The sequence below is a fragment of the Lathamus discolor genome, chromosome 9, assembly GCF_037157495.1.
Source record: "Lathamus discolor isolate bLatDis1 chromosome 9, bLatDis1.hap1, whole genome shotgun sequence".
NCBI classification, from domain to species: domain Eukaryota; kingdom Metazoa; phylum Chordata; class Aves; order Psittaciformes; family Psittacidae; genus Lathamus; species Lathamus discolor.
Genome location: NC_088892.1, coordinates 22,819,967 through 22,844,137, shown reverse-complemented (window position 1 = coordinate 22,844,137; position 24,171 = coordinate 22,819,967). Strand labels below are relative to the sequence as shown.

At 44.1% G+C, this 24,171-nt stretch overlaps 1 protein-coding gene across 2 annotated transcripts in view; it reads right to left on the bottom strand.

Moving 5' to 3' along the window:
• The window catches only part of LRCH2 (leucine rich repeats and calponin homology domain containing 2), a 41,687-nt gene extending 18,130 nt beyond the window's left edge, over nt 1-23,557 (bottom strand). For both annotated transcript variants that reach the window (XR_010614914.1, XM_065689786.1), the window contains exons 1-12: nt 23,236-23,557; nt 11,618-11,762; nt 8,938-9,064; nt 7,002-7,107; nt 6,776-6,912; nt 6,424-6,557; nt 5,197-5,284; nt 4,673-4,784; nt 4,272-4,369; nt 4,119-4,186; nt 3,186-3,290; nt 557-625 (exon numbers count right to left, since the gene is read on the bottom strand). Coding sequence is in view for 1 of the 2 variants with exons in the window: in XM_065689786.1 (XP_065545858.1) it covers nt 557-625; nt 3,186-3,290; nt 4,119-4,186; nt 4,272-4,369; nt 4,673-4,784; nt 5,197-5,284; nt 6,424-6,557; nt 6,776-6,912; nt 7,002-7,107; nt 8,938-9,064; nt 11,618-11,762; nt 23,236-23,512 (1,466 nt within the window). In the remaining variant the exon portion in view is untranslated. The remainder of the gene's footprint in view (nt 1-556; nt 626-3,185; nt 3,291-4,118; nt 4,187-4,271; nt 4,370-4,672; nt 4,785-5,196; nt 5,285-6,423; nt 6,558-6,775; nt 6,913-7,001; nt 7,108-8,937; nt 9,065-11,617; nt 11,763-23,235) is intronic.
• Nucleotides 23,558-24,171: the final 614 nt, after the last annotated feature.

Below are 24,171 nucleotides of genomic sequence, written 5' to 3'. Positions count from 1 at the left end.
TCTGTTTGTGCTTGCTTTGTGGTGGTGGTGGTTTATTAATTCAAAGAAAGAGCACAGAAGCACATCTCCTGCAGAGCACGGATTCCTCACTGATGGTCAGGGAAGGCTTTGAACTCCCAGTAACTTTTCCAACAGCTCTTAGGAGCACAAAATGACTGCCAGGGAGGAAAATGCAGATGCCTAAGCCCAGCTACAGCATCACTTTGTGTAACACAGGATCTAACCCACCTGCACGGGACTGCTGCCTAGGGGAGTTATGACCGTCTGGACTGGAACTGCATGTCTAAAGATTCATTCAGTGATGTTTTAGTCACCTGAACCACTGCCACAATCAGAGCCATAATTAGTTTATGGATTACATCACCTCCTAAAGGCTCCAAAGAACAGGATTTGGTTATTGTTTTGTCTAATCTGGACGAAAGAAGCTCCAAACCAAATTACTTGGGCACCTTCTGTTTCATCTCGAACTATGACAGAAGATGGCAGCAGCGACACAGAGTAAATACAGAAATTGATCAACTCCTGAAAGCTGTGATACATTTAAATATATCAATACCATTTCTCAGATTCCACTGGCTGCCTTGGCCTGTTCCTTGTGCTTACTGAAACTGAATGATTAAGAAGCCTGGAAAGAAAAAGAGACACGAATTTATCCAACAGCTTTGTAATTTACATGTATTCTAAGAAAAAAGGGTTTACTTTCACTGCGTAACATTTCCTGTGAAAAACAGTTTTGAATATAAGGGAGATATTTTCCATCAGATTAGACTATGTGGACACATGAAATCCAAGCCCAATCCTGCATCCATTGAAATAAATGATGTTTCCAGTTCCTGAAATATCTCAAGTTCTGAATTTTAAGTAAAACTTAGTATTTCAAACCAAAACGAAGTCTCCTCTTTTCCTCTCTAACTATATACTATTTGAGGTGATCTCACACCTCTGTAAAGTTATGCTGCCCTCAAGACAAAAGGCCCCACTGTTCACCAAGGTCAGATGACAGAAGATCATCAACCTAAAGCAGACAAGAAACCATACACAGATTGAGCACAAGAAGTCAGTCAATAGGAGCAGGTAAGAAAGTAGCAGAATAAGAAATATTGCAAGTGCAAAGGAAATGCAGGGCAAAGGGAGGTGGAAAAAGAACTAAGTGAAAAGTCTGATACAGAAATGAACCAGTGGAAATTCCATGTTTCTAAATGGTAAACAGTGAAAGAAGCCTAAACTTACATACAGATTCAGAACAACTGAAGAACACACAGGAAGAAGATTATGAGTTACTATTATGGATGTTTAAAGTGTTAAAGTAACAAACCCACTCAGTACCACTTACAATTAAATGTTTTCAAGGAAGTGTCATGTTGGACAGAAACTAGAATGAGTAATTCTGAATTCTTGGAGGTAATATTACACACTGACACTGACTTCATGTGCAGAACTGTGATCAAAGTATATTGGCAATTTTAAACCAAAATCTGTTCAATCAAAATAATGAATAATAAATAAATAACCCCAAGCACTTTTGCCTGAGGTTCCGTATTTGAGGTACTGTATAAGAACCAAAAAAACTGAAGAGGAAGCATGACAAAGTTACAGGAAGTTTCACTTTTAGGTTTGGACTCACTTAAATGTTCTTTGGAGAGCTGCCTAATTAAATATTATCCTTAAACAGTATTTCAGCTCAAAGAACAATAAATGCATTGCCATCTATTTTTGATAGCGAAATACCTCAGGCTAACTTAGCCGACCCCTTTAGTCCAGTTTGGTTCAAGAAACAGCCAAAACTGCTCCTTTTGTGGCCATTTTAACTGTGGCAATCTGAAGCTCTACAAACACTTTATACCTTGATGCACGTCCTGCCGCCCTTGTCCTCTGGAAGAGCTTTTCACTGAATGAAGTTCTATAGCTTAATGGCCTTCGTCTGTATTCACAGTTCATGTACACCAAAGCCACAGACGGAAGAAGGAAGCAGGACAGGTTGATGGGAGAGGACAGGGAAGTCATTAGCAGAGCAAGCAAAAGGAAAGAGACTGCATAATATTAAAAGCAAGCCAAACCACACTGAACAGAAACAGGATTAGTAAGAAGTTATGTCACAACACTCACTTCTGTTCACTCAGACTGAACACATTTTCCACACACACAGAAACAGCTTCACTAAAATTCAAAGTATTATTCTTACTGCTGTTTACAGCAAGAAGTTACAAATTCACAAAGCCAGGGATGCAGAATCAAGGATAGATTTTGTAGCAGAGGTCATTTTGTCCTATTGTACTTAAAGATACACAAGCTAACTCCAATAAATGCTAAACTGAGAAGTGAAACTTAACAACTAAGACTGCGTGTCTGCATAATTCAAGAGCAAAGCAGAACTATTAGCAAGATCACTGCATTAAGATACAACTATGGTGACTAGAAGTTAAGCTGCAGTACTTCAGAAGAGGAGTGGCTTGCTATTTCAAATTATCAGATAACCAGGAAATACTAAAACTAATCAAACACGTTCAATATAAATAACCATCATAAAATCTAACAGAAGAAAACACACTTATTCTTTCGATTAATAAATTTATATGAGAAAAATTGGCATTCTTAGTCTTCTTTTCAATACTCCTTGGTAATAAGAACATATCAAGGTTTCATTGTTATTTTTCCCTTCCCAGTGTGAACAAGCAATTTTTAAATACACTGCATGCAGTTGTAAGTAAAACCTATCTAAAACCTGTCTATCCCCCCTGCTGTTACTGACTTACGTGATTTGTAAAGCTATGCAATTCACACTAGAAGGATATGAACTTCCCTAAGGGCTTCATGTGCATTTCAACTACCTCACAAGAAAACCAGCAGTGCAGAACCTCCTCCCTAGCCTGTCCACATCCCGCAACTCCAGGGATTTCTTCTCTCCGTTTTACACTGTTAACTTGTTCATTTCTTTCCTCTGTTCTACAGCTCCATGAATGTGAGACTTTCACATTCATCTCTTCCTCTCCATTGAAGGCATACCCCTGCTTCTCTAGACAACAGGTTTAGAACAAGGAACACAGGACACGTATCTTGAAAGCATCTGTCACTGTAACAGCTGGACAAAAAAGTTCTCAAAATGATGAGGTGTCCAGAGCTTTTGGGTATAAGGCAGGTTAAAGAATAAATTAATTGTAAACCAAGTTATCCTAATACTGCAATACCTGTGTTTTTGTTCTTGCTGCAGTAACTGAGCTGCTATTTTTCTCAAGTCAGTCACTTCTTTGAGTTCATCATCATCTTCAGCCAGCAGCTGTTCTTTCTGCAGTCTGAAACATTAAATGTCAGTGACTTGCCTGATTTCAGTAAAGCCAGACACAGAAACGGCTGCATTATTGGACAACTGAGAACCACCGCCAGTATGCTTATTTTCTGTCCAAGGAGCACTCTGTGTTCCCCATGAGGTTCCTTTCCTTCATATGCAATGAGCTTAAAACAGAATCATTAGGTTGGAAGGGACCTCTGGAGATCACCAGGATCAACCTGCTGCCAAGGCAGGGCCACCCAGAGCAGGTTACACAGGAACATGTCCATGGCAGATTCAAGATGTCTTCAGAGAGGGAGACTCCAGAACCCGCCAGGGCAGCTGGTGCCAGTGCTCTGCCACCCACAGTGGAAAGAAAATCTTCCTCATGTTGAAGTGAAACTTGTGCTTTAGTTTATGGCCATTGCTCCTCATCCTGTCACTGAGCACCACTGAAAAGAGCCTGGCACCCTCCTCCTGGCACCTGCCTTTGAGGGACTGATCTGCATTGATGGGATCCCCTCTCAGGCTGTTCTTCTGTAGACTCAACAGGCCCACCTCCTGCAGTCTCCCCTCATAAGACTGATCCTCCAGACCCCTGAGCATCCTTATGGCCCTCCCCTGGACCCCCTGCAGTAGCTCTCATCTTGTACTGAGGAGCCCAGAACTGGACACAGGACTCCAGACGTGGCCTCACCAGGGTCAGTAGAGGGGGAGGATAAGCTCCCTCGACCTGCTGCCACACTCCTCACAATGCACCCCAGGATACTCTTGGCCCAACCAAAAACCAAAACCACCCTCACCTCCCACTATCACTAAAAGCTTCCCAGAAAAGGTGATAAAGAAGATTTACCTTTTCTCATCGCCCCAATCCTCATTCTGTTCTATTTTCTGTGATTTCTCAGGCTGTTTTCCCCGTTCCTTGCACAGAATGAAGAATAAACTCAGACTTGAATTAAAAGAAAAACAAGGACACTGAGCAGTGTTTCTTGTCACACTATGCTACCTTAATATAAGACAGCAGTGGTCCAGCGTGTACATCTGCTTGCTCAGGAACAGCTCCCTCTTCGGTGTTCGGATCAATGTAGTCGTACACCTCCTGGTCTAGTGAGGATTGATGAAGAATGGAAAAGATAATATTAAACAGCTCTCTCAACCAGGTTTTATTCCTCAGAGAAATAATTACTTATGAAGAAGGTAAAACAATGAAATCCTTTCTCCTAAAGCTAGAAGTAATGTTATTTTCTTTCTGGCCTTGTCTATGTGTGATTATTACATTGTTTTCTGTAAGGATGAAAACACGGCACCAACACATGATCCTATCCTTTTGTGCAATATTCTTGTGTTGCATTACCAAACCAGAAGTATTTCTGTGACCTAAACTGACAGATGCACAACAGCTATTACCTTTCTGTGGATCGAGTTTACTTCCTATTACATGATTGTCATTCCTTAGCGTCTGTTCCCTTGTTGATTCCGATACCTGGGAGTGGAGGCTGATTGTATCATCATCTGAAGGCTGCAAAGACAGTCACATTTAATACAGAACTTATACATAAGCCATTACATGATTTGCTGAAGAACTCATCAATTCTAGCGCAACTGACCCTATCAGGAGTCAGAGCTCCCAGGATGAACATGTCAGGTGAGATGTCTCTGGGGGTGGTTTTTTGGAAGGAGGTGAGAAGGAGCTTTAAGAGAATCATAGTTTGGGAAATAACACACAACTACTCAGTACATAATCTAATACTGAAATACAGTACTTTGAACAATGAGGTCCAACCCACCCTGGGCAGTGGGCTAAGGAAAGTCCTTGGGTACCGTCTTATCTACAGCCTCCAACTACTTTGACCCTTGTTACACTAAGGGGGAAGAAAGAGAGGAAACAAGCCAACCAAAATTTCACAAATTCAAAATTAAAAACCACTCACTTCTGTTGTGGACAACCTTTTATCCCCATTATCACTTCCGATACCAGAGTCTGGTCCATGATTTTTATTAGGATAAAAGTCCTCCATGCTACATTAAGAAAAAAACCACACATAAACCCACAAAGAATGACAGAAACTAGTTTCACTGTTCAAAAGAATATCCTTTAATAAACACGTCCTCCATACTTATCGACAGCAGCCAATTTTTGCTCAGTGCTCCATAAGCAGAGAATAAGGGGGAATGGCTTTAACCTGCCCGAGGGGAGATTGAGATAAGCTCTTAAGCAGAAGCTCTTCCATGGGAGGGTGCTGAGGCGCTGGCACAGGGTGCCCAGAGAAGCTGTGGCTGCCACATTCCTGGCAGTGTTCAAGGCCAGGCTGGACACAGGGGCTTGGAGCAAGCTGCTCCAGTGGAAGGGGTCCCTGCCTGTGGCAGGGGCTGGAACTGGATGAGCTTTAAGGTGCCTTCCAACACAAACCAGTCTGGGATGCTATGATGCAGAAGCCATGTACAGACACTGTGGACTAATTCTCTATGGCACAGTTGCCTGAGATCACGACCACAGACTAACTCTGATGGTTCAGATGGTTCTGTGTAGGCTTCCTTCACAACTTCCATCTTCCCCTCGCCTTTGAACACAGAGAGGCACAAGTTGCCCATTTTCTTAAAATGCAGTTTGTAAGGAAAGTGTTGTTCCCTATGGTTTCCAATAGCGAACCAAACTGACAGAGGACAGGCACACCCACTGCATTACCCCAAATGTGCCCAATACAGAGGCAAACGAAATATTCTGCACTTTTTGACCTCATCCAATCCAATAAAAAAAGCCACTGTATTTCACTGATTTTTAAGCCTGCTTCCCTTAATATATATATGTGGGAGGCAGACTTCCCCTCCACTACACTAACTCTATATTCAGAACATTAATGGGAACTTTTCATCTGGTTTTGCCATAATCTGGGAAATAAATAGCTGAGATTTCCAATCAATAAATGGAAAATACATCTTCGTTCTGATTTGCAAGTCTTAAGCAAGTACTTTAGCAATTTCTCAGTGTAACTCATATGAGCCAATAAAGCTTCCAGTAACACAACCTTAACAGATAAATACTATGATTCCTAAATAAAGAAGAGTTGAAGTACTGAAATTACAGCTATTATCTGTAATAAACAGATCACTTCATAACAAATGCTGCAGTGAAATAAAACAAACACAGCACCACTCACCTGTCTGTCAGTGGCTGGGAGGGGATTCGTTTACCTAATGATGGAAGATCCAAAGAATCTGGTTTTTTATCTATTCTGAGGCACGCCTGAATGCTGAGGAATTTAAATATATGTACTTTACCCTTTAAACAGATCTGTTGGGAAACAAATGAACAAAAGAGATGTTAATTATATAGCACATCTTTTGAAACTGCACCCCAGTGAATACTTCCTACACTGAGTTTGTACCCACAACTTCCCACTGGAAGACATAAAGCTAAAATATGAAAACCTGACTGCACTAACTTAGAACAGCTGCATCTTTCTTAAGCTCCTACTGCAAATTTCTGAGCTCGAATGCTTTAATACTAACCTGTGCTGGTGGTATCTGCATTGGATTGTTATCCAAAACTATAACTTGTAAGTGCCGTAACTTTCTGTAACAAATTGGGATTTCTGTAATTTTATTACAAGAAAAATCCAGCTTTACCAAGGGAAGGTCTCCTAATTCTGCAGTGGGGGAGACAAACAGAAACAGAATCAGAGATCTTCTTAACACTAATTTACCTACATCAAAGAAATGAAGAGGAGCAGCTTACCATCTGGCAACATATGGAGATTATTTCTTCTTATGTTTAATTCTCTAAGTGACTGCAGTTTTCCTATCTGCTGGGGAAGAACCTGCAGCTCATTGCAGCTAATATCCTGAGAAAGATAGTAATAAATTAACTGAACATCTTAAATGAACTGAAACAAAGGAAAACTGTTATCAAAACTACTATAAAGCATACTATAAAACCCCCAAGTCTTTTATCTTTGTTCCACAAAGATCAGTAGTACCACAACACATCTTGCTCGTTCTTCAGCATTTAGTCATTCAAGCATCAAAAAACTCAATTGAAACAGTTAAACCAATGAGTGATGAAAGACTGGTTTTCAGACTGAAGCCCAGGATTCTGGAGTTCCTGGCGTAGCTCCCACGCCAGTTAACAACCCCCTGTGCCATGGCTGGCAGATGGGTTTGCATTCTGCTCTTCCTGGGAAGATCCTTTTTCCCAAAAACACCCTGAACCAACCCATGCAACTAAAGACTGACAAAGAGCAACTGCAGGCTCACCAGCTATCTGACAAGCACTAGATGGTGACAGAGCTGCACCAAATGAACACAGGCTACAGCTATTTCTGAGCCTAATTTGACATCTATGTAGTCCAGACTGAGTCAAGAATCACAGTGATGTAAGACCATTTCTAACCTCTTTTTATTTTCAATTCAAAGAAATTTGCTTCAGAGATTAGTTTCCTAGATGAGATAACAATGACAGAGATGATTTTAAGGCAAGCTGAGACAGTACATAGAAACCAGGCCTTAACCAGCCACATCCAGCCTCCTCCTCCACTACATGCTTCCAGAGCTTCCACTTAAACACTGCTCATCTGCTTTTGGCAACTATGATATCTATGATATCTAGGTGAATGCCCCGAAGTCCAGGCTGCTTGGGATCAACTGTTTCTCTGTCCACATCAACATTCAGATGGGATTCCCTCCCCAAAACATTCACTTCCTTTAGAACTAGTAGTGGTACATTAAAATCCTCTGACAGTGGAGAGAGCATAAAGAAGATGGTGAGGCGCTGGCACAGGGTGCCCAGAGAACCTGTGGCTGCCCCATCCCTGGCAGTGCTCAAGGCCAGGTTGGACACAGGGGATTGGAGCAAGCTGCTCCAGTGGAAGGGGTCCCTGCCCATGGCAGGAGTTGGAGCTGGATGAGCTTTAAGGTCCCTTCCAACCCAAACCACTCTGGGATTCTATGATAATCTTATACTACTTGTAAATTAGGTCATGTTAAATGAAATCTCCAGGGTATACACAGTTACCCTGGAAACAGGATGCAGACTGCTTGCAATGGCCAAAGAAATACACATAAATAAGAAATCAGGCACAGTGTAAGCACCAGGTTGGTGAATAATTGTGCAGAGCTCTCCAAAACATGAGCTTAACACAGAGTAATGATCAGAAAAGCCCAGAATAGGAAGAGATATAGAGAAAGTTATGGAGGCTAAAGCACCAATTTAGTATGCCATAGGATAAAATCAGTTTGTACAGACACCTAAACTGTGAATATCACACATCCTTCTAGTCACCCCAACCAACATAAAGGAACAGCAGAAGGGGGGGATGGGACACATACCAAAAATGAAGAGAATGATGATTACTGTAAAGAAGGTAAATAGGAAAATTCACCCTTTTTAACATACAAGTGAGGGACTCCAGTAAAATTGTGCTTCCAATTCTTTCATTTATGAACCCCTTAAGCTTCAGTTAACCCAACATACTGGTTTGTGTTTAACCCCATTTGTGAAACCCTACAGCAGAGCACACCTGGAATTGCAGCTCCAACACCAAGAAAAAGCAGGCACTGAATTTAAATTTTGAAGTTCTACATTTACAAGATTATTCGTTTCTCTTTTATTACAAGGTGAACAAACGGCTTCTCATTTCAGGTTACTCAGTACAATGGTTCACAATTGTACTTACCAACTCCATGAGATCTCTCAACTTCCCAATTTCTTCTGGAATGGAGACCAGCTTATTGTTACTGACAACCAGAACTTTCAGGGGAAGATCAAACAGGTATTTTGGCAACGTCGATAAAAGATTTCGACTTGAAAGTAAGAAAAATGCAGACACAAGGCTGGGTTAGAATCTCTGTATGCGTGACACGGAGTCTGAAATGCCCATTGTACAACTTTCCTCCTAGTCCAGAAGATATTCTCCCCCTATTCCAACTTCATCTAACTTTAAGCTACAATCTCCATCATGAATTCCTCACCAGATAAAACCTCTCTCAGATATGTGAATTTCAGGTCCTCGTCTTGCTGAGTATGTACTAGAACTCAATTCAACACTAAAGTGTACAGAGAAATGTGTCGCAAGGAATAATGTTTGATGTCTGTTGTTATGCTGCTTTCCCATACCTTCAGCAGGAGCACCTGATCCAACACTCTACCAATATAAAGTCATGTTCTCAGCAAACCAGAACTCAAGACAAGGCCACTGCTCCTCATGTCATGTGGTCACATCACTCCTGAGCCACCACAAAAAGGCCTCAACATCTAGTTACTACTCTGCTTGAGCAATAGTCTGAAAGGTAAGTTTCAACAGAAATAAAACGTGTGTCATTTTCCACCTGCATGCACATATGTCTGCTTTGCACACAAGAAATAAGCAGTTATTGACACTTTGATTTACATCCATACTGGAAAAACTACCAACTGCAGACTGCCACTGCCAGAAACATAGCCAATTCTTCTAAAAAGCTACTTGGACACTTAAAGCCATTGGAAAAATCAGCTTGTTGAGGTGAGGTATGAAAGCAATTCCTTTCAGACATAAAAGTAAATATATAAATCAGTAAATGCTGTTGCTTTAAGTAGAACTGTGGAGAGTCAGTTCTAGTTTGAAGAGAAAAAAGCCATAAAACCCCCCATCTAAGTGCTGACATCTGTGTTGACACTATATTAAGAAACCCCTCAAAGATTCACTGGTTTATATTTTTCAGAGCACTGTTTTTCTATGTAAAAGCTTTTTACATTATTATTCTCCATGACTACAGCTTGGAGAGCTGCAAAGCCAACAAAAATAAATTCATGTCTTGCAATGCTTCAGCTTCAAAGAAGTGCTGCAAGTTTAACAGCATCAAAAGAAAGTAATTGGAATCTGGGTAGAGCTCTGTATTTATTCTGTTCATTCTAAGTGAACAACGCAAACAAGTTCTGGGTGTAGGTATGTGGTAAGTCTCCTTGTACGTTGTATTTCAGGTAGATATGACAGCTTTTTTGGTTAGAGAGCATGAGAAGCAAAACCATGAAGTAAACTTTTTTATGATTGATTATACAACGGAGACAATGGAAGAGTCGTTCTCTGCATCAGATCAGTTTCCTCTGGGCTTTTGCTGGTTCACAGGGGTTGGTTTTTAAAGAGCTGCCTGCTTGACTATGAATTGCACAATACACTTCTTCACTCATCTGAATTCAAAATTAGAATTTGAGATCATGTGGTTTTCTTCTGGAACAATGTATTTCAACTCATAAGCCAGTACTTTAGCCTGTTCTTCAACTTCTTCAGTCCATACATCCATGCACTATGAAAAGAGGCCCGAGACATCAGTACAAAACTGGAGACAAAGCACAGTGTGGCAGATGGTAATTGGAAGAGTTGACTCCTGAACCACGCAACACCCAGTTCAGAACTGCTTGCTGCTGTATTTCTGTAAGAAGAACTGTACTCAGCACCATCTAAAGAGATGCTCTGGGAAGAAAGTGAGGTCCACTTCCTTAGAGAAAATGTTCTAGTTTTACCATATTATTCTCTTTAGAACCATCACAGAATAGACTGTGACTCTTAGATCACTAAGTACTAATACTTGCAGATTTCAAAACACAGTTGGCCTTTAAGCCCACTGTCAAGATCCAGCTGCACAGGGTGCTGGGCCATCTAACTGGGGTCATGCTTTGCCAAGAAAGCTTGCCCAGATGATCCCTGAGTCGCTCCCAATCCAGGATTCTGAGATTTGTGTCTGGTTTGCCTGGGTTTGGTTTTGCCTTTTCACCTTTTTCTTCTCCAGAATAAATTCACAAGCTTTTAGGGTTTTTTTAAAAAATCAATTCTGGAACCAAACCTCCCATGCTCTATAACCCTCACCTAACAGGACTTGTCTAGGGCCTGATATAGTCAATGCAAGAAATGGACTACCACAGACAGCAGGGTCTCTGCTCATTTTGGGTTCTTCCAGCTCATATACATCCTCTGCTCTTCTGAGAAGATCCAACAATACGTTTTCCAAGTTTAAGAACAGCAATGGAAGTAAATAATGTGCAAAGTGAAGAGGGCCTTCTGGCCAGAGACAAACACCCTCCTGAGAGCAGCACATTATGACAGCTGCTTCCTAAACACTGTCTGTCTGCAGAACATTAAGATCACAAAGAAAACTGCATAAATTCCCCTGATCCTCAGCTACCATCATTTACTGACTGATATTTCCCAATGCAGTCAAAGGAAGCAACACCTGCTGGCTCAAAACCCACCAAAAACAAGGCAAACACTAGCAAATATCTACCTGAGCAAAACTGAGAGCACAAGGGCCCTCAGTAAGTTGAATGCCACCTCTCCAATGAGATAAGTTACACAAAGCCCAAAACTAAATAGCATTACTCACCTAATGTTAAGGTAGGTAAGCATTTGCAGGTTTTTAATAGATTCTGGAATGGATTTGATGCAGTTGTGATACAAATTTAAAGTTTCCAGTGGTGCAAACAGCCAGACATCAGGAGGGATTTCAGTGAATCTGTTCTTTGAAAGATCTGGAAGCAAAAAAAAAAAAAAAATCCTCGTTTAGTCAAAAATGCCCCTGCAGGAAGAGGAGATAAAAGTACCCTCCGCTATTCTTGTCATGCTCCTAAAAATTAAGGTGTTGCAAGAAGTGTAAAATAATTCAGTTTGACCAGATGCTACTGCATATAATTAATACACAAGAAAGGCCTTAAAATACTCAAGACTATTGTTTGATATGCAATTAGAACAGAAAACAGTGAAAATGACAGGCAGTCAAAAACATATTACCCCCTACATCATAAAGAACATTTAAAATACAACTGAGTACTAGTGATGACAGTCCCTCCTCTAGTGGTCTTTGTTCTGTGCAACTGTTCAGCATTTTCCCCCTCCAATCCAGGGCACAAGAGTAAAGGCAGGTACAAGCCAGGAAACTTGATTTTTCCTGTTTGGCAGCCACATTACAATCTAATCTCATTGGATAAAATACATGTAAGGCTAAAGCCAAGTTTGCAAAAAACCCTTGCATATTTATTTGCTTAAGAACTGCAGATCTTTATTGCAAGCACAGCAATGAGACATTCTCTAGTTACACATTTGTAAGTTGGCTAAAAGGAGAATAAAGTCACAAATCCCAGTGCTGAGTGCATTTACCTATAAAAATAAGGATAGAGTTTAGCCTAGCGTAAAAGGGGAAAGAAGAGGCATCACTGACAATGAAAACGTAACACTTGAACTAGAGCTAGTATGACAATGCACGACTGCCTTCTGCAAACGTGCATGCAGAAGATCTGACAGCCAGCATGCCACAAACCCACAGCGTTTCTGCCTACATGAAATCTCTGAAACAACCAGAAAATTCAAGTAGGATATAACCCAAGAATCCTGGCAATTCTCAGTTAACTACCAAAACCTGTGCTATAACAAGTACATGAAACTGTCGTGGAAGAAGGAGATATCTACTCGAGATGGACTCCACATTTTTGAAAGCAACTCTGGTTCCCAGCCCAAGATGTCTCAAAAGGATGTGGTTTCACAGAACGCTGAACAAACTCTTTTAAAAGAGAAGCAAGACAGACCGATTGCTATTTCAGGTTGTACGTCTCAGTTTTTAATACGCGCATGAAATGACTGCTTAACTCCTATCATATTATCATTAGAACAACTGTATCATTTATTCTGCACTGTTCATCATGACCTGTTCATGTGCACTTGAGCCCAGAGCCCCCCCGTGTGCTGGGCTGCACCCCCAGAGCGTGAGCAGCAGCTCAGGGAGGGGATCCTGCCCCTCTGCTGTGCTCTGGGGAGACCCCCCCTGCAGCCCTGATCCAGCTCTGGGGCAGCAGCACAAGAGGGACGTGGAGCTGCTGGAGTGAGGCCAGAGGAGGCCATGGAGCTGCTCCGAGGGCTGGAGCAGCTCTGCTCTGGAGCCAGGCTGAGAGAGCTGGGCTGGGGCAGCCTGGACAAGAGAAGGCTCCTGAAGGGGAGACCTGAGAGCAGCTCCAGTGCCTAAAGGGGCTGCAGGGAACCTGGAGAGGGGCTTGGGACAAGGGCCTGTAGGGACAGGCCAAGGGGAATGGCTTGAACCTGCCCGAGGGGAGACTGAGCTGAGCTCTTAGGCAGAAGCTCTTCCCTGTGAGGGTGCTGAGGCGCTGGCACAGGGTGCCCAGAGAAGCTGTGGCTGCCCCATCCCTGGCAGTGCTCAAGGCCAGGTTGGACACAGGGGCTTGGAGCAAGCTGCTCCAGTGGAAGGGGTCCCTGCCCGTGGCAGGGGCTGGAACTGGATGAGCTTTAAGGTCCCTTCCAACACAGTATGTGTCGTACCACAAACCAGTCTGGGGTTCTGTGGTACACTAGACTGAAACAACAGTCTAGAAAGTGGCTGAATAAGTGGCTCAAGGTCACCACTAGGCTCAAAGAGAGCTCAGCAGCCTGAAGTGGACCGGGCAAACCAGTTACAAGTGGCACTTCTTAAACTAGATTATCCCAAAAGGATATCCCCAAAAGGGAAAGACCTAGTCTGCAGGACTGCATTCTTAGTGACCTGAATGAAAAATGGACTAAAGCTCCCTGACACTGAACATCCCAATGAAATGCAAGAAGCTTATTAAAGAGCTTAGCAGATACTGAGAAAGTTCTCACGATAGGTGAGGTTTGTTTTCCCTTTTCCACCATAGCAAGTTTGAAAACATTACAGAAAAATGGCAGCTTTCACATGGAACAATTTCCTGCAATCCCCTTTTTAGGTTAAACAAAGGCTCTCTTAGTCTAACACTGGGCAGAGCTGGATAACTGCATGCAGGGAGGATGCACGTGGTTTTACCACTGGCACAGTTCTCCAGCACATAATGAACACACAGCTTTTGATACAATCCTGTTCTAGGGAACCAGCTCTAAGGCTCCTCCTGATTTTATCAGCAGCTGGAAAGGTAACTGCAGGCTATTACAGAGATCTAGTCCCCAGAACACAAGTGACAGGATCCCACCCTGCTTCCACTGATCCAAGGAGCAGTGCTGTAGGTTGCATCTGAACTGAAAGACCCAAGAGCACCATGAAAATCCTGCTACACGTGTACCCAGCCATACCCCAACCATGTCTCTTGGAAAAACACAGATTCAGAAAGAGCTTTGCCATTGCTTCTGCAGAAATAAACCCAAGAGGTGGCCAGACAACTGCGGTGTACAGCAGCTCTCTGCTCTGGACAAGGAGTGGACCAGGACTCCAGGGCTCCACATGCAATGTAAAACTAGCTCTGGTTTCCAACCTGGACTGACACAAATCACATTAGCACAGTCTGGCTCTGGTCTCCTCATGTCCCCTCGCATAAACCCCAGAGAATTTCCCATTGGAATACACAAATATGGTGGAACTGGTCTGTGTTACTGTTGAAAACACTTCCCCGAAAGTAATGTCTTCAGACATTCTGGGCAAGGATTCCACTTTTCCATTATGAAATCCAGCAATCCTATTAAACCACGAAATTATACCCATTCTCTGTCAATAATAAAACGAAAAAGGTAAATAAAGAGTTGGGAGAGAGTACGACTTCTCTTCCAACCAATTTTTCATTCACTCATTGCAATACAGTATCAGGATGGCCCCAGGGGCTCAGCTCTTTCTGAGGATAAAGATTCAAGTGTATATAGTCTTCCATAACATGTATATATCAGACATATATACAGCTTTTTGAAAACAAGTCATTCTATTCTTTATCCAAATTGGAAAATTATTCCTACTCCAGAAATCTTCTCGCAACGAGAAAAAGTAGGAGTTCATCTGTTATGCTAAATAAAATGTAGATGTGAAGCTTATGCAAGTGAGGTACCTTTTGAAGACTAAGAATCCCATGTATGACTGAGCAAATACTGTAAGAAGAAAGGAGAAAGTTTCTGGAATGCAGCACCCCTCTATAAACAAGAGGGACTTCATCTCAGTCAAGATGGAAGTTTGTTGCTGGCACTGGAAATGAGAATGGCCCAACAAGGGTTAACGGACTGAAGCAGCAAAGGGAAGCTGCTAAATTCAGAACTGCAGATGATGCAAGATGACAACTCCTCTAGAAGTGAGATTATAGGAATTCTCTGCTTAACCAGTTTAGACTGGAAAACTCTAAACTGGGGGTGTTCTGTGAAGACTAAATAGAAGACACTACCCATGCCTGCTCATGAATCACAGGGTATTCCAACTCACTATCTCTGCAGAAACAGTAAAGGGGAGAAGTATACCATTACTGAGGGTAAATTTAAGAGGGGAACTAAAAACTATGAAGAAGTTGGTTGCAGCTTAGTTTCCTTTTAACAGAAAGGATAAAGTCTTTACTGACTGTGAGACAATGATTAAAAAACAACATACTAAAAGTTCAAAAGGAAAAAAATTAGCAAGTCAATCAGATTGGAGGGGAAGCACTAGAAGGGAGAAGGCATCTTGTATAAGTTTAAGGCATGATCAAAAGGAAAACCAAACAGCTCAAGCTGTCAGGTTACAGCAGTGTGCAGTAAGGTACTCAAATAGCATTAACATCATGTTTGCCTTGGTTTTGCAAGTCTCCCTGAGCATTCCTCACTGCTTACTGTCAGAGCCACGCTGCTAGAACAGACTGGCCTTTTGTTCAATCCAGTACTATCAGTTTTATAGTCACATCTTGCATGCGCTCCAGGTTGAATTTCAAAAGCAAGGCTTAGTTGGGAAGTTTACACTTGAACTTCATCTTGATGTCACATTGGCTTTCATTAAAATATGCTGATCCACTGTATTGGTGTTGGGGTTTTGCTTGCTCAAAGTGTTTCCAACATCACCCCCAAACCCCAGAGCTACCTTCCTACCCTCAGAGCTGCCCTCCTACCTTGCAATACATAGATTTTCCTAGCCAGTAATGTTTTAGCTGAGTTTAAGCCAAAAACCATCTAAGTACAACAGTAACTATCTAGTCAGTCCTACAGAAGTCAATGAATGCATAACCTTAAGTGTTCAGACCTGACCTTAAAGATGCATGTTTAGCCAACCTAAACACAAATCTGAGATCAACACACAGAACATGGGTAAGATCTTATTACTCTTTCATTAGTCAGATGGAAGATGATTCTAGAAAAGAAAACTTGCCTCAAACACTGCTGAAGCACCTGTATATGATAATTCCAGGTGACAGAAGTTTTGTATGGCCAAAAAACACTCAGCCACCCTATAATTCAAGTCCTGTGATGGTTAAAATTTATATTGGTAACAGTATTAAAAAACCTCCCTCATTTAACTGTATCTCACATCGTACAATGTACTGTCAATGGTACAGAAATACAGGCAGGAAATGTTCTTAGTTAGTGTAATGCTCCAAAGGCACCTTATGACCACATCCTACCAACTATTCTTCTGTTAAACAAATACCCTGCCTCTTTTCTCCCACCTCAAACAGTAAGCCATGTCTCCCTCCTTGAGCAGGGTCCTATAAAGAGATGCCTTCTGCCTGATGGAGCTCCAAGAGTGGTATCAGCCACTGGAGACAAGCCTAAGACTTTACTCGCTATCACCTTCACCCACAAGTAAGGACAGACATTAAACTTCAAACACATTTAGCATCACAATCTTCCAGGGTAAATTATGGGCATTATTTGTACCACGGCATTCAAAGAATAAGGGACAGAATACAAGATCTGTGAAATTAAGTTATGTTATCCCAGCCTGTACATCTCCCATTCAGGTATGTCTGCAATGCTACAAAACTCATGAGTTTTTTCCTCTTTCACAGAAAAGTAATGGAAGGGAAAGGAATCATCACTCATAAATGAAGCAAAGGTGGGTTTGATAAGATTTACTTAAATTATGCACAAAAGCCCAAGTAAAGCTTCTTCTGTTAGTTTCTGTATGCTCAGTTATACACACCCAAGTCCCTTGTCCTGAAGAGCTTACAATCTAAACAGACACAAGGGAGAGCCAAAAGGCTAAACCAAATCAACTGTAACCAGTGTCACTCTATGACTTATTTTTGTGCGGATAAAATTGCTGGACACTGGACAAACTAAGCAGGAACATTCTGAAAGTAAGCTATATTGCTGGAAGACAAACAACACTGAAAAACAAGGCAAGGGAAGGAAGAGTGAGGCAGAAAATCCCCCTAGAGAAAATGGGTACATGAACAGTCCATGCCCACAGCGTGAAAAGGGTCCAGCAACAGCTACAACATGTTCTTCTGAGACACAAAGGCCTCTGCTCAACTTCAGCATCTGTTCTTATTTGCCGGTGCCTCCCGCTGACTGTCCTGCTCATGCCAAGCCTCCTGGCAGCGTTTAGAATGGCTGCAGCCGCTTCTATTACCTTAGAAATCAGTATGTAAAAGCACTCATTACTGCAGGTACTTCCATAAACCTTTTAGTTGTAGATCAGCCTTCACCATACCAAGCTCTTGTCCACTACATTATTGGTTCCACCTCCTGAACCAGTGGTGAAGCGACAAATTGAAGTAGATGTTTGTTTCAGTACACAGATGGTCAGGGATTTGCTCACTGTGCAGTTACATCTGCTGGGCAGCAGCCTATGAACAGGCCTGTGATGCAAGGTGCCTTCAACCCTTGGGAGCACATTAATGACAATCAATCATGTCTGCCAAGCAAAAAGACAAGAATTTTATTTCATTTCCACCCACCCTCCTCACCTAAAGCACTCTCTCTGCCTTCACTGGATCTGTCAGACCTGGCAGCAGATTCTCCCAGCAAGCAGCAAACAACCCCAGGTCAGCTGGATGAATGATGAGGATCAGGCTGTTGGGACAGCCACAGCAGAGGATCAGAAATCTCTCCACACAGATATGTAGAACTTCTACCACAAAAAAGATCCCTCAAGTACCTCTGCATTTGCAGTGGAATTCCAGCCTTCTGACCCAATGTAGTTACCTCTATAGCTAAAGCCACACTTCAGCATTAAATACCACCCTTAGCAGTAAAATTACTCTCTAATGTTGAATCAGCTCCAAAGCAGCTCCACAAGTCAAATGAGAAGATGCTCCTCACAGAAAAGTCTGAAAAAGCAAAGGCTAGTCCACTTCCTTCCTCACATAAAGCTTTGCAATGTCATTCATGATCTGAATGCATTTGTCCCCTTCTCAAATACAAGTAAAGATGTAGCACAAAAAGCTCTTTAGATCCATCAAAAGCAGAACTATTGCAGAGGCTTTATATTCCACAGCACAGAAATAGCCACTGTGATGGCAAATTTAGTTTTGATGGGTGGAGAATACAAAAAGTCAAACAATTACACATGGCATATTTCTCACAGGAGAACATTACAGGATTGAATTCTAAATGTTTTTAAGGATTATTAGATATTAGTGGTATTCTTTATAACGCAGTCCTTTTATGCAGGCAAACTAACCTTCAGGTGGTTTAACTTCAGCTCCCTGAACTGAGACTTTTCCCAAGTTGCCTGTAACACCAGGCATTCTCACTACCAGCCTTTGGCAAGAAAGCAACAGACACAACTCATTTTCCCTTAGATTTTGCACCAGATTCATTCCTGAGCATAAACACTGCCCTCTCCCCCCCAAAAAACCCATATAATCTCAGTTTCTCTTTTTGTTCAAATCTGAAGCAGTCAGTACTAAGAACCACACAACTTTCAACATGTTTGATTCCTAGAATGTAATCTAGATTTAGGACATACACCCTATATGAATGTTATTTCTTAAACTGAAAATTGGATTTGGTGTTGCTATTCAGTTACCTGCCAGCACTTTAATCAACACTGGTACCACCAACAAAACTACATTACCCTGTCTGAATATAGTTAATTGCTTTAGAAGTATGTATTCTCCAGGCAGAAGTATTACAAATTCACATTTTTATGCAATTCACACTCTGTTTTAAGCTATAGGTTTTGTTGGATTTAATCCACAATCACAGGAATTACTCTAAACTTTACAAGAGCCAGAAATATGATGCAAAACCATCAAAGTCATGGAAGTATTGCTAGGCAATGGTCTCTTGTACATATTGTGAGCATGTCTCCTCCATCCTATCCCCTCAGCAGACACAGGCAGGAATCACCATGTGGGAACTCTGCCTGTGGTGCTGGGATTGTTACTGGTCATGACAGGGGACTCATCCTCAAGTCTGACTGGGAATACATTGGTGCTCCTCCTCAGCTATGTAAGAAGGTAGCAGGTGGCAGAGAGGATCTGTTTCAAAGGTAATGTATGTACAGGCAACCATTCAACTACTTGTAATTGCTTAGAGGCTTCCTCTGAATTAAAAACTGGCACTCCAGTTTGCTGTGCCAAACTCACAAACAAGCCTGATGGCACCACTATAGGTATCCAGAGCAAAGAAATTGATTCCTGAGCTGTCATTCCCATGCCTTTCATATTTACTGAGTTCATGCTTTAAGGAGCACTCACAAAACCAAAGGGGAAATTGCTAAAGGCATAGGCTGACTTAGTTCAGCGTGGCAACCTCTCTGGAAAGAGGAGAACAAAACACACAACTCTCCAGCTAAGCAGACAGTGATTACACCGATGTGAGATATGCAATTACTTACTGCCGGGGGAGGTAATTTTGCTTCGTGCTGCATGAGGAACATTACACATGTTAATAAAATGATTGGAATAGTCAATGTACCTCTTGATACATCGCTACATATCTCATGACCTGCATTTCTTTTTACATTCTTCCCCCCAGGAGTTTGTTTCACAGCAGCTGTTTAAGCAACCAGAAGGCAAAATCAGGCAAAGAATAAAATAAGGGGTTGCTTTTTGACCAAAGAGCTGCAGTAACAATTCACTGTTAAAAAAAGGTATGACAAAAAAGGTCAGAGCTAAAAGCCCAGACGCCACCATGATGCTTTCAGCTGCACAATAATTTGTCACATAATTTAAGGTGCCAAAAATGTGCTCCAGTATTTGGAAATGATGTACTGGGAAGCTCTTACTTCAGTCAGACACGAAACACGGACAGACAAAATCCCAGGGCATTTCGATACATGGCAGCAGTTGTGCTTTGGCCTATGCAGACCTGAACCTGACTGGGAGCTGAAGTGGTTTTCTTTCTCATGCTGGTTTTAATCACATTCAGGCAGAATATTCTGGATTGACAGTGACACTGTAGATCCTACTGTGTAAGGGGCTGGGATATAGAAAAGAAGTCGTTTACATCCAGATTTGTTAGAGAGGTCGGTTGAAGTGTTTGTTTCAAGTCCCATGAAACTGAATTTCAGAGAGTTAGAACAGAAAGCAAAACACAGCACAGGTTCTTGACGCAGCCCCTTTCTCCCATTCCTCAGCCTAAATCTAGAACCTTATTCATGGGTATATTTTAACGGGAAAGCGTGATAACTGCTACAAAAAATGCCAGTGAGTGAGCCTTGCCTCTGAGGCAGCTGCTAACCCCCATCGAGCTCTGTACCACATTGCTACTCTGTACAGGACGTCTGTGACTCACCAGCAGAATGCCATTTACCCGTTCATCAACAGAATTCTACTGTACAAGTCAAAACAGAGACTACAAATCTCTTGTTTACAAGCATATTTTGAAATACATCTAAAATTTGTATTTCACAGGATTAATTCATAAATCAGTGCTACACTGAAGCAGGATTAGTACACGATAGTACTTGCACATCACCTGTTTCAAGTATATGTTTTCAGAGTAGCCAGCAATATGGCTATTTCTGTCAGAGACTGCCCTGAAACACCTTCACACCATCTTTCACCATGAAAAATTTAATCCTGAGGGCAATGATTGGGCTCTACTACACGCTAAAAGATAGACAAGATCATTTCAGACAGCTTTTACACAAATATTGTGAGGTTCAAAATAAAACAACAAAAATAGAACCTAAAATGCAATTAGGGATAATTAGAAGCAAACACAAAATAAGGATCCTCAATGTACCTGCTTCAGGATACAGAAAGTCTTTTTAGTAATAAATTGCCTATATACAGTGCTTTAGTTATTTAATATTTATACACAGAAGTGATCTACTATGTTGCCGAATACATTTTTATGCTACTACAAGAAAATGCAGTATGTACTACAAGAAAATGGAATCTCTTCTTATTTTATTTCCTATTGGAAGCACAATATTACCTAACACATTTTCACCTATCCCTGTTCTGCATTGCACATAGGGATGCATCACATGTGTCAGGAAAAAAAAAGCTAATAACCCACAAATCATTAGCAGGCTCAGTACTGGATACAGAAATTGGATTTTAAGATCAGCCCGTCACCAATTCCACTCCTCACACAACAAGAGAATGTGTACATCATTATTTAACCCTGTGCACTAATGCAGCCCACAACAAAGAGCAGGAGAATGAGTGTTTGATAGACCAGGAGTACAGGATTGTCAGAGATGGATAAGGTACCACAATGGGCAGTCTCATATCCAAAACAATAAGCCAGCTATTCATAACCCATGGGGAAAGAAAAGCCCAGAAACAGAAAACCACCAAAGAATTAATTCTCCCAAACAGTATTTCAGAAACCACTGGTACTTGTGAACAAAAGATGCCAGACCCTTCATCCGTATTTCATTCTAGCATGTTACTCAATATGATTCGTTTTCAGCAGCTACTCCAGCAGCAAATAAATCCAGGGGTACATCAGAAATAATATAACAGAACTCCCATGGAAAATGTAGTTTTGTTTGCTAGGAACAGCATAAAAAAATGTCTCCAAGCTTGCTTCACCTGCAAGCTTGGGTAAACCCGGGCTCACATTCACAGTGTCTAAGCATTTACCAACACGGTGCATACATTAAGCTCTGATCACACACTGCTGGATGCACACACATCCTTCACACCCGCGCTTGTGACCATCTCCCTGCTGAGCTGGGAAGAAGGACCAACCAGCATACCCCAGGTAATAAAGCTTCACTGCAACAGATCTGACACCCATGAAGGGCCAAACCAACCGCAGCATGGAGCCCTTATTCCCAGAGTGAGAATTGAACAGCTCCCCTCATCTTGCACACCCTCTTCCAGGCACGGTGTGAATCATCCTCATCCTCATGACACGTATAGACAGACACTGAGACCGCAATGCCCAAGTCCCTGTGCCTATCCCCCCAACCTCTTGCACGCACACAAAGCATCTCTCTCCCCTCCATGCACAAGCAGGGGAACCCCCCTCCTCGCTGCTCCCACACAGAGCACAGTAAGGCTCCCAGGGCACACACGCACACACTCAGCACAACACTCCCCTGTGTGTACACACGGCCGGGGTTCAGGGGGAGCCCCTCTCCCCGCAGAGCCCTGCCTTTGCACACACACGCTGCTGGGGTGCCCTACCCCTTGCACCCCCTCTCCGCAGGAGCATCCCTGCCTCTGCACACACTCAAGGTCCCCTCGGTGCACAGCTCCCCCCACCTCCCGTAAGCACACACAGCAGAAGCAACCCTCCCCAGTGCACAGAGAGAGGGAGCGACCCCACACAGCACCCCCAGGCCCTCCAGCGACCCACCACTGCATCCCGCAGATCCCTGCATGCAGGGGAGCCCCTTCATTGTCCTGTCCCATGCCCCCCCCAAGACGCGGAGCCTCGCCGCTACCCTCGTTGCCCTCACACAGCGAGGGCCCCATTCCTTCCCATTGCCACCACAGCAGCCCCCCCACCCCCCGACCCACACTGCCACCACATCGGGGGCTCCTTGGGGCTTCTCCCCACTGCCACCACACCAGTGCTCCCAATACACCTTCCCCACTGCCACCACGTGCCACCCCCTTGCTCCCCCCCAAATGCCATCAGAGCGGACCCTTCCCCTGCATCCTCCCCATGCCCCCCCAGTGCCACCACAGCGGACCGCTCCTAGGGCCCCCCAAAGTGCCACCACGGGGCACCCCTCCGCTGCACGCCCCCACGGCCAGGGCCCCGCACACCCACAGGACACCCCCTTCCCAACTGCTACCACAGCGGGGACGCTCCCTCCATTCATCCCGCATCACCCTCGCGGCCGTCACCCCCCCACCCTCCCGCATCACCCTCGCAGCCGGGCCGCCCCTCACCGCCGGAGCCCCGCACCTGCTTGCGTGGTGTCGCTGAGGTCGTAGCCGCTGCCGGGGAAGTCGCGCAGCTTCCTCCCGCTGAGGCAGAGGATGCCCGAGCTGCCCGCTTCCTCCAGGGCCCGGTCCAGGCTGCGCACCGTGTGCGGCTGCGGCAGAGTGGCCGCTCCCCAGTGCGGCCCCGCCGAGAAGGACAGAGTGAGGTGCCCGGGGATCGCCAGCCCCCCCGCTCCATTGCCGTTGTTGTTGTTACCGCCGCCGTTGCCGCCGCCGCCGCCCCCCTGCCCCGCCGCCATCTTGGCGCGGCGCAGACCAGCCCCACAATAACAACAGCCAGGGCCGCCCCGTCGCCGCGCCGACACTGCGCATGCGCTGCCGAGCCCGCAGGGGGCAGGCGGGGGGGGGCTCGGCTGTGAGATGGACGGGCCACGGACGGAGGGGGCGTGGCTTCTGCGCGCCCCTCGGCTTCGCTCACCAATCCACGGCGGCGAGCAGCGAAGGAGGCGTGGCCTCGCAGCTCCCCTCGGCTTCGCTCACCAATCCACGGCCGGGGGGGTGAGGGGGTGTGGTTCCCCGAGGCGCTGCTGGCCAATGAGGGACCGCGAGAGGGCCGGGAGGGGGCGGCTTTGGCGGGCGGGGGCGCTGAGGGGAGCGGAGGGCGCTGAGGGGAGCGGAGGGGCGCGGGCTCTCGCCGGCCGCGTCGCTGCGGGAGCGGCTCGGGGCGTCCCCCCGCCGGGTCGGGCAGCGCCTGCGGGGAGCCGGGCAGCGGGCCCGGGGGCACGGGAAAGAGCTGCTCGGGCAGCGCAGCGCCGGTGGAACGGCACAGCTGCCCGGCCGCGGGGCAGCCTCGCCCGCCGGCGGCACAGTAATGAGGCTGTTGTCGCCAGGGCGCGCCCGTCGGGTTTACTGTTGTATCTATGGCAACGCTGGTCATCGATTGCTCCTCAGGTTCAAA